The 16884-nt window shown below is 41.6% G+C and overlaps 1 protein-coding gene across 2 annotated transcripts in view; it reads right to left on the bottom strand.

The window, feature by feature from the left end:
• LOC147035181 (tryptophan 5-hydroxylase 1-like) overlaps positions 1–16884 on the bottom strand; it is a 157156-nt gene that overhangs the window by 15804 nt on the left and 124468 nt on the right. For both annotated transcript variants that reach the window (XM_085894980.1, XM_085894990.1), the window contains exon 7: positions 10698–10824. In XM_085894980.1, the coding sequence (XP_085751106.1) occupies positions 10698–10824 (127 nt within the window). The remainder of the gene's footprint in view (positions 1–10697; positions 10825–16884) is intronic.

Here is a 16884-nt window from a genome sequence, read left to right as displayed (position 1 = left end):
ATTCAAATCAAATGGAAGACCAAATAGGTACAGTCCTGCATTGGAGTCATCAGAAGGAACCTGAATAAGTAAAAAGCAAAGATGAAGTCATCAGGAGGAACCTGGATAGGATTCGTATTTCAGCTGATACTCCTCTACCCTCAACCCCATCCAGGCTCAGCCAAGTGAGCCTTATTCAAAAAAATGAAAATATAAATAACATCAAGAACTGAGATCAAAAAATACTAATTATGGCTGTCAGACCATGTGTCTGATCAAGTTGAAATTTAAAACATATTTCCCAAAACTACGAGATCATAATTGTGAAGTTTGACGTCGTTTGATAAGCGGTTCTGGTGAAAACATTATTTAATATTTTCTTCAACCAATATGGCCACCAAACCCTGTGACCTATCAATTATTCGTTAACAAACTTGTACACGCATGGCTTGGGGAACATTTGTGTGAAGTTTCCTCTCAATCTGTCCAGCCGTTCTGGAGAAGAAGATTTTAATAGATATTTGGGTAAATCCAATATGGCTGCCGACTCATGTGACCTATGATGTCATTAATTTTTTTTTGTGGACCATTTTATACCTAGGAGACCCTCAAAATTTTTCATATTGATCAGACGTAGCGTTCTACATACACAATTATGATGTTTTAACGAAGGCACCTATGACGTCATTAAAAAATGACACTTATTCCCAATACAATGAGGAGTACTTGGCATGTGCCAAGTTTCAATTTTTCCTTGGTGTGGTTTCAGAGATAGAGGTCCAAAGTTTTTCTCTTTTTTCAACATTGTTGCCGCACCATGTGACCTATAACGTCATAATTATCATTAAAACATTTTGCATGAGTAGTCGCTCCTTTGGTGAAAATTTTGTCTCAATCTGACAAGCAGTTACAAAAACACTAAATTTCTTTTTTTGGAAAAAAAACACTAAATTTCTGTGCAGACAAACAAGTAGACAAATGGACCCAAATGCAATACCCTCTCCTTCGGCGAAGGTAATGACGAATAGAACATTTTCTTTTTGAGAACGAAAATGGGAGTCAAAAGAAAATGAATATTACTCATAATACATTGAGGGGTAAAGACAGTATCGCTTGGCAGTGTCGGCTTGAGGTAATGTACACTCACCTCTGAGCTGTCTATCCTGGATTCGCATCCTGGCGAGCTTTAAAATGGATTCCTGTCCCCAGTTGCTCAAAACTCAGATAATTTAACCACAGAATAAATTTTATAAAATAAATAAAATAAAAACCACAGAATAAATTATGATCCATTGGTTATGAACAACATCCATTAGTTAAAATCATTATCCAATGGTTAATTCACCAATGGATAAACTATGGTTTTTCAATGGGTGGATAAGTGGAGGATAGCTATCTGCTGGACAAGGGCTGGATATGGTGTGGATAAACTTTTGAAAAATACATTTTTATTTATTTATTTGTTTGCCTCTTGTAGCTCTTTGGCTGCATCATTTTCTGGGGGTGTGGCTGTGCCGCTGATGCCAGCATGCTGGTACTCATTTTGTTGACATCAGAAGGATGGCAGGCTGAGTCAACCTGCATGATGTTCATTCAACGGTTTTGACAGGGGCTTGAACGCAACATCTGAAGATCTTAAGCCAACCACCTTAACCATTAAGCCAACACCAGGCTGAGAGGTACATGCTATTCCATAATGTTGCACTGTCGTCTGCTGGCAAAACAATCCTGGTGTCAGAAGAGAGTCAAATTAGAAAGAGAAAAGCAAACTTTATGCCAGCCAAACGATATATGTTGTGTCGGGTGACAAAGAGTATGTAAAGGTCATCAGGAGGAAATTTTTCCATGCCGTAATGCACTGGAGAGTTCATAGAACATGATACCCTGTGCGGGGTTCATGCATATACTGTACTTCAAACATTTATAAAATAATGATTTTAACACATTGTCTGCTGACTACGAGTATACTCGTAGTGCTGGTGTACCAGATTCTGCCACTATGAGTATTCTTGTAGAAAAGATTGCGCTATTGTGTTGGAAATGGAATATGCCTCTGTGCCAGATAACACAACAAGCAATCTGCTTGCAGTTCGGTGAACATAAATCTATGAAATAATCATGATCATCATTATCAGTCTCCATGAGAAGTTTTTGCCACTTCATCTGCATTCATACATGCCATTTTAAAGAGTAATGACAAGTAGCAAAAAAACACAAAACAGGTGCTACTTGGCACACGATCTACCATTAGCATTGATGTCAAACCAACATCAATTCAGTGCTAAAAAAAAATAGTCCTACCTGAAATAGCTCGTACGTGGCATCCAGAATTGAAAATCTTGTCCTCCTGCCTACTATGACTGTTCTTCTAACCTGGGGCTCCCCCAGCAAAGGAAAAGAAATGAACTAACATTTCCTCATCGAAGAGTAAAATTTGAAAAGAAATTAAACATGCGTATGTATACTTGCCTTGCACATGGGAGTGGTGTATACTATACTCCTGCAGAGTTGGCCGTCAACGTGTTAATTAGATCATTAAAAATATCTGGAAGTTTAGCACTGTTGAAGCAGTCTTATGCATCACCTTATATAATACACCGTAATAAGATGATGTTGAGTCACAGTTTAGGAGATGGAGACTTTATTGATCACCATAGATGTACTTACATAGTCATATGACAGTTTCTTCTCCATCCACGACACTGTACTATCTCACAGGCCACACCCTGTAATGCTATATATCGATATATTGCATGGTTCTTGGAAGTTTTATGTAAGTGAGTTGTATTATACAGTGTTAAAATATATAATTCAATTAAAAACAAGTAAAAAAGAAAAAATGTCATTGCCCCCTGCTGTTTTATTAATTTTGCTGTATGGAGTTAAAGGGCGAGCCCATATATATCTACGACTTTAATAGCCACCAGTCTACCAGTCGGCCATCTTTGATCAGATCACAAAATATAGTGAGGTTCACGTGTACGCCATAATGTGCTGTACGTGTGCCAAGTTTGAATAAAATCGGGCCATGCATGTCTGAGAAATAGTTGGGGACACATTAAGTAACAAAATGGCCACCAGTCCATCATCTTTGATATGATCTCGAAAAAAAAATGATGTGCATATGTAAGCCATCATTCCTTATCTTTGAACAAGTTTGAACAAGTTTGAACAACATTGGTAAATGCTTGTCTGAGAAATGGTTGAAGATGTATTCAACATCGGTTTTTTTTTTACAACTAAATGGCCGCCAGTCTACCAGTCGGCCATATTTGATCAGATTGCAAGATAAAGTTCTGTACAATTGTATACCATCGTGTACTTTGCTTGTGCCAATTTTGAGCAATATCGTTAAATGCATGTCCAAGAAATGGTTGACGATGTGTTCAACACTGGGCTTTGTTTTTGTGTTTACAACTAAAATGGCCACCAGTTGGCCATCTTGGATCTGATGTTGGAAAAAAAAAACGATGTGCATATGTATACCATCAGGTGTTGTCTTTATGCCAAGTACGAATATATCTATCCACACGTGTCCGAGATATGGTTGCGGACGCATACGCGGACACGGAAATTGAGACCAAATCCATAAGCCGTCATTTCGAACTAAGTCCAATGAGGGATAATAAAGGTTTAAAGAGGTTTAAAGGCATACCAATAATACATCGAAAAAATTATGGTTTTTCCTGCCATTTTCTCCAGCGTCTATTGCATCACCCTACTGTATCTAATACATTACATTAGTTATTTATGCCTGTTGTTTGTGTCCACTCTGATGTCCTTGAAAACAGTAAGTTTCCTGCTTGGGATGATTTTAAATTCTACTTTACTGCTCGGCAGGCAAACAGTGTAAAATATATTATCTCGCCTTTCTGCTCATGTGTGATCGGGATAAATTCAGAGACAAAGTATGTTTAAGCGAAAGACTTGTCTTTCTCTTCGTGTTTCGATTCGTGTTCCGATTCGTGTTCAAAATAAAACATTTGATTTAAATAAGCTGTTCCTCGATCATAAACTGATGATCATAAACTGATAAGACCGACGGACAGACAGACATGAACCAATTGATTAACCCGGCTTTTCACTTTGCATGCGCAAGGTAATGATTGGAAGAATAAGGCGTGGTTGGCAATCAAAACCTTTTGAACCAAGCCTTTTGAATTTCACAAACCCACCTTAGCCATAGTAACCACAGATAAGGCTTTTTTGGGGTCAGATGGGACTTGGATAAAGTTATCTGGAAAATCACCACTTTATCCAGCCGATAAAGTTATATGGGTTTTGAGCAATGGAAATTATCGAGTGGATACATTTTATCTGCCGGATCAGTAATTTATCCACAGGATAGCACTTATCCGAGCTTTGAGCAACCGAGGGCTGGTGTTTCACAGGCAGGGCTAGGCATAAATGTGTGCCGCCCCCTCAGATGGACCTTAAACTAGATTTCCCGTCTACTGGCATTATTTGTTGGATGTTAAGGATCCCACGTTATTCTTCACAAAGAGTAGGTGGGCTACTGCTGGCACCCTTGGCAAATTCCAAAATGTTTGCATCCTCCGTTAAATATCCTGCGCTGGACTGGCGACAACTCAAGGATCGTAATCCTATCCAAAGAAACTGCTTCAGCAGCAATGATGCTCTATGGTGCACTTGTATGAGTATGAGTAAAAACAGTTGTTTCCAAGTTGGCATTACCGTATTTTCCAATGTATAAACCACACTTTTTATCAGAAAAAGGTAAAAGTTGGGGGAGGGGGGGGTGCAGTTCATACACATGTATAGAAAAAAAGAAAAGTCTTAAAAATGATCAATGCTGAATTTCAATTATATTCCAGAGGAACACTTTTTTTGGTGGCAGTCGGAACTGCTGGTAAGCTCAATTCCGTCGCTTAAATTTTGAAATTTGGTTCAGTTTAAGAGTTTATACATTGTTTTATCAACCGTGTGCAGAAATTAAATAACTCGCGCTCGGAAATGTCCGGAGACACCCGGAGCTTAGGTGTGTGGCGTATATCGAGCCTCGTGGCTCTGAAAACGCCATTAAACACAAAATAAGAAGAACACCTGGTCAATACACGGCCACGGTTTATACAACAGAAAATACGGTAATCGTAAGAATATTCATTATTATATTAATTAGGAATGTGGTTATGATCACCAAGTGACCCAAAAGTTTGTGAATTACTACATCTGATCGTTTTAAAAAAAAATTTCACTCTCCATTCTAATATGAATGAATAGATTAATCAGCGATGTGACATCATGTGTTTCATAGACAATTGGGGGCAATACATGGCTGCCTCCATAGAAATTACGAGAAAATCCTCCGCCATTTTATCAATAGAATAATGCATTTCATTAATATCAGGATGTTCGTTGAAAAAAATCCAAAATTATTGGATCTAGTGATTCTCCATTTTTGTTTCAGTTTTTAGGTCATCTCTTCGAGCATGACCTAATAATATTGGTGTTGAGAGGAGAGGTGACGATCCGTCCGTCCGTCCGTCCGTCCGTCCGTTCACAATGAAGTTGAAGCGGGAGATCTGGTCATTAGTGATCCTGATAGGGGTCGATGAGACATATACGATGGTATGACTTTCAAGGTCACCGAAGGTCAAGGTCAAGGTCACGAGGCCTTTGAAGTTGCGAAAATGACGATTTTCAAATTCTATCTCCTCTGCCATTTCTCAAGCGATCTTGAATTTGATTGTTGCATATGAATCTATGGGAAAATATCTAAATTTTGATCGGGCCGGATTTTCGATAATCGCTTTCGTTTTCGTGTCACGTGACTTAAAATTTGGCAAAAATGTGAAAATGACGATTTTCATGCGAAAATGACGATTTTCAAAATCTATCTCCTACATTTCTCAAGCGATCTTGAATTTGATTGTGGCAGACGAATCTATGGGACAATATCTAAATTTGGTCAGGCCGGATTTTCGATATTCGCTTTCGTTTTCGTGTCACGTGACTTCAATTTGGCAAAAATTGCGAAAATGACGATTTCAAAATCTATCTCCTCCTACATTTCTCAAGCAATCTTGAATTTTATTGTGGCATATGAATCTATTGGACAATATCTAAATTTGGTCAGGCCGAATTTTCGATATTCACTTTCGTTTTCGTGTCACGTGACTTCAAAGTTGGCAAAAATGCGAAAATGACGATTTTCATGCGAAAATGACGATTATCAAAATCTATGTCCTACATTTCTCAAGCGATCTTGAATTTGATTGTGGCATATAATTCTATGGGACAATATCTAAATTTTGTCAGGCCGGATTTTCGATATTCGCTTTCGTTTTCACGTCACATGACTTCAAAGTTTGCAAAAACTGCCCTACCTTCAGGAGGCTATATATTTTCTCGCAGAGATGACCGTCACTCCCGCACGGGGGTAATTTTTTATTTCTTTTTTTCTTTTCTTAAAAAGACCACTTTAAATATAAAACAAATCATTTACCTTGACATGAAATATTTAATTACTTATTTCTTATTACCTTGATCATTTTACTCTTGACAACAACTGCCTTGCTATTGAGAGAAACACTGACAAATTACACTCCTGCCCATTGTGTTTGCAGTAATGAATTACTGCGTTCCAGACTAATGTGCTGCCTTGGTGAACCAGTGATGAAAGCTATGATCTATCAACCCCTTTGTCATCAGTCCATTATGGGAAAGTTTTATGTCATGTATTTCCAAAAAATAATAAAAAAGACCCAATGATCTCATAGCTCCTGAGCGACTTTGCAATCTGGAAAACTCCTTCTCATTGCCATCTGGCATTTCGATGTTCATTATCACATTGTTTTGATCGGCCTAAACAGAAATTGAGTAAAAGTGTGGCTGCAATAATCCATGTCATTAAATTACAGATAGGGAATCATGTAGGACATCAATATTATTCAGAATATAAAATGAAAATCCAATATTGTGTTCATCCTATTGCTGAGAGTCATCATGACAACAATTAGATTAACAATGATAATGGAATCACCGGTGCACTTTAAGTGTGAAATTCATGTGAATCGTGATAAGGCAATTTGAGTACAAATCTCAACGCTTCCCTTATAGCTGTGTGTCAGCGTCGATAAGTCATGATGTATCGATGGCATAGCAATTTGCAAGGAAATGAAAAGTGTGTGAAATGTAGTCATGGTAGTTCAGTAGAAATTTCAAGGCAATTATTTATTTGCACGAAAGGTTTATTTGGGCATTCCTTTGTACGTACGCTTGCCATAAACAAAACTAAACCGCTCGTCTCTGTCTCCGCATCACAGACACGTTTTTGGTTACGAGGGGACAACATTGAATGCAGATGTCCCATGTCTGTTTTTACAGAGCAGATAGAACAATAACGAGAACAAGCCGCTCAAAGAGATAAGAAGCTGTTTGCATGTGATAATTCAGTGCTTTAATATCCCTGGATTTGGTGCTATGTGCTTTTTGTCGACTGACATTGAAGATTAATGTTTCAGGAAGATAATCAGTCATTCTTTGGTTCGACTTAAAAGCCTCTTACGTGAAAGAGGGCAGCCTGGATGAAATATCATTCATTCCCTCCACTTGCACTGGTTAATATTTCAAATAGGTAAATGAAATACCATGAAAGATGTAATAATTACTACATGGACGACAAAGGTGGCTCAAAAGCAACAGATTCAATTGTGACTGTTATTGTCGTAGAGTGGAATAAACTACAGTTATTCCAGAAAGGGACATTGTAGACCAGAACATTAGGCCTATAGCTTTTTCAAATGATGCTATTATAAGACGCTTCAATGAGTAAAATGACATTTTAATTGTTAATGAGCATATATAGTGATGAACTGTCAGGAAAACGCAGGGGTAACATACTCCCCTTTGAGCAGTCTCGTTTAGGTTCGATTCGCAACCCCATTGTAAATTGTCATCCTGGTGTTTTGCAGGCAGGCTGTGGCATCAATTGGTACACCACCCGTCCGAGGAACGTGCAGAAGGTTGTTCTGTCCGCTTGCATTTTTGCCTGGAAGTTGAAGATTCATTTTGAAACGAGTATGTCATTTTGTGGCCTGCCAGGATGGGCTACAGGTATGTGCACTCGCCTCTAAACTGTTGAGACTGGGTTCGAATCCTGACCAAATTATATACTGTCATCCTGGGGTTTGACAGGCAGGGTAATTAATCAATGCGTGTGCTGCCCGTTGTATGGATGGTAAACGGGAATCCCATCTGCTGGCATTAGTTAGTGGATGTTAGAGACCTCACTGTGTATTTCTCGAAGAGGAAGTGAGCTATCGCTGGCACCCTGACCAAATTCTAAATTCCTGCCCTAATTACTGCATGGAAGGCAATGACAAACCACCCAGCAGGAAGGAACCTGCTGTGACCATACCGACACACTGTGAAGAGTATGGTACATCAGAGAGAGAGAAAGAGAGAGAGAGATGTGTCATTTCTGCTGGTATGCCGACAAATTCTCAATTCCTCCCATAACCTGCAGCACCTTGTGATGGAGTGGCGACCTGTTTAGGCTTTGTTCTCAGCCATGGGAATAACCACGACTTGTCATGAACCTGATAATCCCAAATGCTTAATGGACTTTGAGGATGATGATGATTATGATGTGTAGTGATACTTTAAGAATTGCAGGATATAGGACAGTTTTATGACAAATTTGGAGCCACAAAAGGAGATATAAAAGCACAAGCATAATGTATATGTGGATTTGAAAACTGATGATTCAAGAATTGTTAACTGGAATGATAAGAAAAAAAAGCAGGAACAAGTGCATAAAATTTTCATTTCAAAATCGCCATATAATAAAATGTAAAATAATTATTTTATTACCTCTGCCACTGAAGGTGAAGGAGGTTATGTTTTCACCGATCTATGTCTGTTTGTCTGTCTGTTTGTCTGTTTTTGTACATGATATCTCAAAAAGTTGTGGACGGATTCGGATGAACTTGGTTGACAGGTTGGAGGTGTGGCAAGGACGAATTGTTTTGATTTTGATAAAGATTCGAATCCAGATCTGGATACGAGAATTATTTATTTTTTTAAGTGATTCTTCACCATTGAGAGATAGGGCCAAAACGATATAGTACTGCAGAGCATGATATTTCAAAAATGTGTTGGGCCAGATATGTTCTCATGGATCAGAAATTACGTCGTGGAGGTATGCACTCCACCGAGTGCCCTTCTAGTTGGCTAAGCAATTATGTTAAGTTCTGTCATGCTGATGATTCAGAAGTTGAATAATTCCCCTGCCCTTATAATATCGGATGATAAAGACGGAAAGTAAATGTCGATGAACAAATTGCACTAAGGACTTTGTTCTCAGTCAGTTTGCACTTGTATTTGCACAATGACGAGGCATTTGAGGAATCTTGTTTTGACACTTTACCAAGGAGATATAAAAGCAAATATGGAAACCATTGATTTACAACATACAGGGAACATATTTAAGAAAAAGGGTAAAAGTACTATTACAGGCTACTTATAAAATTGGTACAGGGTAGTTACTAAAGTGTAAGGCCTTAGCATGGACTATGTGCTTACATAGGTTGGATCATTTTCCCCAAGAGGACCCTCTTACTGCGATAGCAACGTGGCTTACGATTGGCTGGACACACTGGCAAAGGTACGCCCCACAATTGGACAGGCCTCAGGCCATGATCTGATTGGGTCGACATTGGGAGGCTGTGGTCTTAGTGGCCACACCTGCATCATGAGGGGCAAGAAGAGTTGGGAGGGGGGAAGGAGGACGATTTGAGGACCGTCGTGGCATTCTTTCTCTTTTATTAGGGAAGCTCGTTTGTGTCAGACAGCGCTCTTTCAATAAGGATGGTCCATGCAGCCCAACAATATTTTGTTAGGGACACTTTGTGGTGTCAGAGCCTGGCTGTTCTGTCAGGGATGCTTCTTGGTGCTGCGATATCTCTGTGGTACAGGCCTGCTCTGCTGTTCTAACTGTTCCTTTGAAGATGATTGGCTGAAAACTATTCTGACACATTCTCACCTGGTTCCTGGTTCCTAAGTTTTAGTAGAAGGTTTAGGTGACCATTTTTGTTTCGTTAAGCGCATGGTGCCGATCAGATTTTTCTGTCCTGCTTCTTTTGCTTGCTGTATTCCCAACACTTTTTTGTAATTTATTCAACCTGTTTCATTTTAAATACAGTCGCTGTAGTTTTTTGAGCCACAGAATTGCCCTCCAACGCAACCAAATAATCTTGAAATCAACATGTGCCGAGCATTAGCTTGCAGCCCTGATATTTATTTATTCAACCACATAACACCACTGACTTGCTGTGCATGAGCAGAATGCCTTCACTTGGATATCTTTGGAGTTGATCTCCAGCGGTCTTGGGTTACTCATTAAACCAATGGACCCCAGTTGGGGGAAATCCCTCCAGGGAGGTTCGAGGTGGTCTCTCTTGGTCAATTGTGAGAGGTGTAGCTGGGTGAACCAGGAGTGGGAGGTGTGGATGGGCCATGCCTTTAATTACACGTATTCTGACTAGAAGTTACAGGAAGACCCATTTGGATGAGAGTTCTTCTGATTCAAGAATCTGAGACATCAAATGTCCAAACAAAAAGGTTATTTGGATCTTCATGCTCATGCACAACTTAAGTGCTTTCATGATAACTGTTGAAATAAATTTTGAATTGCAAGTTATGAGGTGATGCTGAAGAGTGCGATAAAAATTTTGAAGGAGAAGAAGTGAACTAACCTTGGTAAGACATTGCACAGTGGACACAGAACCCCCAAAAGATGCCAGTCCAAGGTCTTGAGCAAACTGGGCAAAGGCTGGGTCAACAAGCAAGGGAACTCGCCAGAGAAACTCATGGCAAATGTCACTTTAAAGAAGAAATATGACAAAAGTTAGGAGCGTGGGTGGAACAACAAAATAACACTTTAAATGGTGAACTGAGTAAGGTCACTAAACATTGCTGTTCCTGGTGCAGCACAAATTAGTCAAATCAAAGAACAGATCTCTCAATTACAACAATGGATTTTATCATGCACAGATAACATAAAACGATCAATGAATTGCATGGAATGCTAAAAAGGATAAAACAAGGCACACTTGTTTGTATGTTTCTGTCTACGTTGTATGACTCACCAACAAGTGATAAAACCCATCAAGAAGCTGAGGGGGGATGGGGGGGGCATGCAGCATTGGAATTCTCATCTATGTGAGCTACTTCTGTGTTTTGGATAAGACCGGGTAAGATTCTGTGTTTGCTTCCAAATTTTGTGTCCCCAACCACTCACTCGGTCCCCATCCTTCGCTGTCGTAACCAACTGCTCCTGGACTCCTGTGTGTTTTGCACTTGAGAAGGTGGAAAAGGTTCTTTCAACCCTCGACTCTGACTGCTAATGGACCGGACGGCATCAGCTCACATGTCCTAAAAACCTGCTGTTCTACTACTCTTGCACGTCTCTCTGTCTCTCTGTCTCTGTCTCTGTCTCTCTCTCTCTCTCTCTCTCTCTCTCTCTCTCTCTCTCTCTCTCTCTCTCTCGCTCTCGCTCTCGCTCTCTCTCTCGCTCTCGCTCTCTCGCTCTCTCGCTCTCTCGCTCTCTCTCTCGCTCGCTCTCTCTCTCGCTCTCTCTCTCGCTCTCTCTCGCTCTCTCTCGCTCTCTCTCTCGCTCTCTCTCGCTCTCTCTCTCTCTCTCTCTGATGTTTTCACCCGATCATTTGTCCTAGATCATCTTCCATCCGGTTGGAAATCCACCAACATCAATGTGTTACATCAAAAATGCAAAAACTGATCCACTTAACTATAGATCTATCAGCTTACTTCCACTCATCAGCAAGGTCATGGAATCTATCATCGCAGTTGATACGAATTCATTCCTTTTCTCCAATGGCCTTATCTGAGATCACTAATTTGGTTTCAAACCAGGTCACTCCACCTTGAACATGCTGCTTCCACTAACTCAACAATGGATGGAGGTCCTTAATATCAGACATAAGATGAAGGCCGTTTATCTGGACATGTCTCGTGCTTTTTGATACAGTCTGGCATCCTGCCTTGCTCTCCACACTCTCTGCCTATGGCATCAAAGGCCAACTCCACACATGCCTTTCTCACTTCCTCTACTCTTGCAGCCAAAGTGTGGCACTCAACGGAATCATTTCATCTCCTTTCCCTGTCAAGGCTGGAGCACTCCAAGGCAGAGTTCTGGAACCAGTCCAATTCCTGATCTTCATAAATGATCTCACTGACTCTGAAAAATCCCCTTCATCTATTTCCTGATGACTTCACCCTCTGCCGTGACATCCCTCATCCTTCAGACAGGCAGGCTGCAACCTCTTCCCTCTCTTCAGACCTTGACACCATGACAAGTTCATAAAAACGCTTCAAATATTTATTTCAATCCTTACAAATCTCAAATTCTCACTATCTCTCAACAAAAGGACCATCTGGCAAACCCTCCGATCTGCCTTCTTAACAATCCTCTTGAGGAAGTTCAGTCATTCATACTCCAAGGTTTCAATGTCAGCCATGATCTTTCTTTGGCAAAGCACATTTCAAATTTTGCCTCCAAAGCCAGCTGCCAACTGGACATCCTCCATCATACAAAGTCATTCCTTGGCACACCTGAACTCCTGTCCACCTTCAGGGCTTTCATCCACAGCTTGATGGAGCGCTACTCTCCCCTCTGGGCTGATTCCCCTACCTCAAATCTTGCTCAGCTTGATGCCGTTGAAAGCAAGGCCTTCAAGATTATTGGAATCTCCCATGATGAAGTTGAATCTATGGGCCTATCACTTTGTCATCACAGACAGGTCGGTGGTCTCTGTCTTCTTCCACCTCCTTTCTGGTCTTTCTCTTTCCATGTTTTGTTCTCCCCCCCCCCCCAGCTTTCTGCCAAGCACACACGGTCCACCATCAAGCCCCTTCTGGTCAAACTACCTAAATCCAGGATCACTGCTCTCACCTCCACTCATTTGTTCCTCTTTTTCTGCACCTGTGGAACCAACTTGCACATTCTCTTCAATCTCATTCTTCCCTCCAGATCTTCAAGATAGCTGTTTCACCACCATCTCAAATCATCCGCAATCCAAAACCATAATATTTTCTACCTTCGTTAACCCCCACTACCACCCAACCTCAATCCCTCCGCTGTTCACATTTCCAGTTTTTTCTCTTGAGAGTTTCCTTTGGTATTCCTCTTATTCATTGAATGCATCCTCTCCTGCCCCCAATTCCTCCCAACACTCATTGATTGTCCAAGTCTCCCTCTATCTTGGCATTTAACTCTGCTGTTAGTGTTTCCGCCCTCTCTCTGCTGTTCCTTTTGTCCTGTTGCGTCCTGATCTAGTCAGTGTACTAGTATTTGCTAGTGTACATACCGTTTTGGTACGTACTAGCAGGGTAACCATCCTACGGGCGATGTTATTCCAAGCATGCAATACATTATTTTGACGTTTTCCTTTATTTGGGTGGTGTATAGGCAACTGAGTGCTCTGTATAGGCAAACAAAAATAACACAGGTTAAGTGCATGAAGCAAAACCATACCTACTGCTTATAATTCAAAACACCTCACTGCTTTGGAAAACGTGGGGACAGGAATACTGCACTGTAAATGGTGGAGACTTGTAATTCCCTCCCCCACTTGGAGGTGGCAATATACGACACATATTTACATTGATGATTTGCGTCCCCCACCCACATCCCCTCAAGACCACCGGTCAAGATAAAAACAACCCTGTACACTAATTGGGGTGATGCTGATCCTATGTAGAAAGTCTATGTAATCGGCCCAAAGCTGAAGGAGTAGTGCGACAAACAAACACCGGTCCTTGAATTATAGTAAAATATATATATATATATATATATATATATATATATATATATATATATATATATATATATATATATATATATATATATATTGTTGATGGCCGGGGGTCGGGTGAGAAGACCACCAGGGGGGGGGGGGTGGAGCTATCTTGGGTTCCCACCAGACTCCCCAGAATTGCAGGCCATCGTACATGGATAATTCCGTGATGCAGCTGGTCGCTAACCGACCAATAACTCAACCACTTAACCTCGGCTCCTCCGTCTATGGGTTAACCGGGTTACCTAATTAATCACGTGACCTAATTACTGGGAAACACGCCCTCAGTACGCCTTGTCCGAACCGGATCACCTCACCGGATCAGATGCAGCCGAACAACACTGCCAATGACGTACCGGCTAAAAGGAGCTGATCGTTGGAAAGAAAGTCCCAGTGAGGTTAGGATATGGACTATGCTGGATCAATGAAAGAAACGACAAAAACGAGCTGGGAACATTTCTACAAAAGATTGATTACAGGCAGGCGAGGAAAGATATGTGGCACAATGAATAGATTTATTGTTGTATGTAAGTAGAGAAAGGAAGAAAAATGTGGTGTGACAATAATACAAGCAACTTACTGAAGCAGACACAGAGCAGAGTTATCCCTATATAATTCTTCTACACTCTTAACTTAAACGATGACAGGTGCCATGAGCGACACACACACACACACACACACACACACACACACACACACACACACACACACACACACACACACACACACATATCCAATGAAGATCAGTCAATGAGAAGAAAGAGGAGAGGAGATGAGGCTAACACTGTCTCTCAATACCTTGCACGATTGACCGACTGCACCACCAGTATGTTTTGGGGGGATGCTCCGTGAGACGATACCTCCCTGACAGTTGGCACGTCATCTCCCGCTTCGTGCAGCTAAGCGGCAATCCAGAGAATGGAGCGCAACCGTCAGGCATGAAGGGAGGACTTTGGGCGGAGTCAGAAGGCAGTGAGTGGAGAAAGGCGGAGTCAAAAGCGAGTGGGCATCATGGCAGACAGGATCAGGTGGGTGGGTGGATGGAGGGAGTCAGTGGTGAGTTGGTGAAGAAAGGATGGAACCAGCAAGCGAACGCAAAGATGAATCCCAGGCCAGATAGAGCAGGATGACCCAACAAGAACCAGGAGTGATGAGCAGGAACGGAAAACCACCAGCAGATGGAGAACGATTGAACTGCCCTGCGACCCTTCCTTTTATGGATCCTGTGGTGCGGGGCGGGGGCGACGATCCGAAGCGATGTGTCGTCACCCTAATTGGGCACTCTGGTTTGGCTCCGGCCAGCACACGGCCCAGCCGTGATGGCCGGAAGCGGCTCCACTTTACATCCAGCAAGATTATTCCAAGCTGCAGAATCGTCTCACTCCTGACACCGTGACACGAATCGCCCAGCACCGAAGTCCCGGCCCATGCCCTGGCGATCGGCGGTTAGCGCCAGTCAATGCGCTGCCGATCTGTAAGCCATGCAGCCTGAGCCGTACAGCGCGCGTCTGCCTGGCAGCAGTCTTACCGGGCGGAGAGGCGAGAAGACATCCGCCGTCCGCGAGAAGACGTCCGCCGTACGTGAGAGACAACCGCGGCCGCGGTGGTCAGCGAAGACCGATGGTAAGATGCTATGGTAAACCTATCTGCAGACCCGAACAAGTTGTATGCCATTCATGCTCTGCTCTGTTTGCAATAATAAATTACCCTGGGGCTGCGCGTGGGTCTGCCGCCATTGAGCATGCAGTCATTTATCAAAAGCGGTGGTGTGTGCAGTGCCAACCCTGTTCTGTGTCAGGAATTGAGGGAAAAGATTGGATATAATTATTAGATGTACATTTGGGTTGAAAACAGTGCGCCGCATGCGAACTGCACGGCGTTGGCATTTGGTGTGTTGTTTTTCCAGGACTGGCCTTCGCGAGGACAAATTCTCACAGTGAAGGGCACAGCCTTGGCTTTTACAGTCGGCTGCGGCTTGGATTTACCCCAGGAATAGAGAGAAAGAATAGGAATGAAGTTGGAGATATAATCAGACCTAACTATGAGATTCACAGAACTCACTTGTCCCGTTTGTCCCATTAGTCAAGAAGGAAGGGAGTATCTGACGTACATTAATGAAATAACATTCTGGGGACCACTGTATGATGGATGCCATCGCTTTGGAGGGATGCGGTTTCCAGAACCGCAACAATATATTCATATATATCACTTGTTTATTTGTCGTGATTGTTTGTATCAATATGTATGTATATATATATATATATATATATATATATATATATATATATATATATATATATATATATATATATATATACATACATACATACAGCCAGGAGTGAAAAAAAAAGATTAACCGTGACGTCATTACGGTTGAACCAATCAGTGTCCACCTTAATGAGACTTGCATATAAAAGCATGTGCCTTCACTTCCTCCTTTATTGCTGCGATTTTTACCCTGAAGAGTGCTGCATGAAAAGCTTCGGTCACTATTGGGTCGCCGAAATAGGTGACCCTTATTGTCAGTAATTCTGTCTGTTTGTTTGGATATTTGTTTGGATGTTTGTTCGTTTGTCATCAGCATAATTAGTCGTAAACGTGGGCTGATTTTGACCAAACTCGGGTGGTAGGTACATCTTATGACCTAGTGCTTTGGAAATTGTGATGGTCGTTAGGGACGCTTTGGTCTCTAGCAACAGCCGAAAACCCTTCAAAATTAGTACCATTCACACGAATCAATTCCGAAAGCCATTATCCCACGTAGGCTTATGAAATTTGGCATGCATCATCTACAGGTGATGCTCTACCAAATATATTCCGGTTTTTGTGATATATGGAATAGTTTACCCGCAGCGCCCCCACAAATGGGGTATGCCTGAAAATTGGCGAAAATTGAAGGCCCCCTAGCGACCAGGTGAGTGCATCGATCTGAATGAAACTTTGCAGGTTCATAGCACGCAATGAGTACGACAACTTTGCCTCAGGACATATTGACCGATATTGCTTAGGTCAGGGGTCAAAGTGCAAAAATCGATAATATGCGAGAGCTGTAGGTGACTTCGCACCA

The sequence above is a fragment of the Eptatretus burgeri genome, chromosome 1 (assembly GCF_056783735.1).
Source record: "Eptatretus burgeri isolate ZD-2024b chromosome 1, Ebu_testis_v1, whole genome shotgun sequence".
Lineage (NCBI taxonomy): Eukaryota > Metazoa > Chordata > Myxini > Myxiniformes > Myxinidae > Eptatretus > Eptatretus burgeri.
Note: the sequence above shows the minus strand (reverse complement) of the source record. Positions and strands in the feature narration are given on the sequence as shown.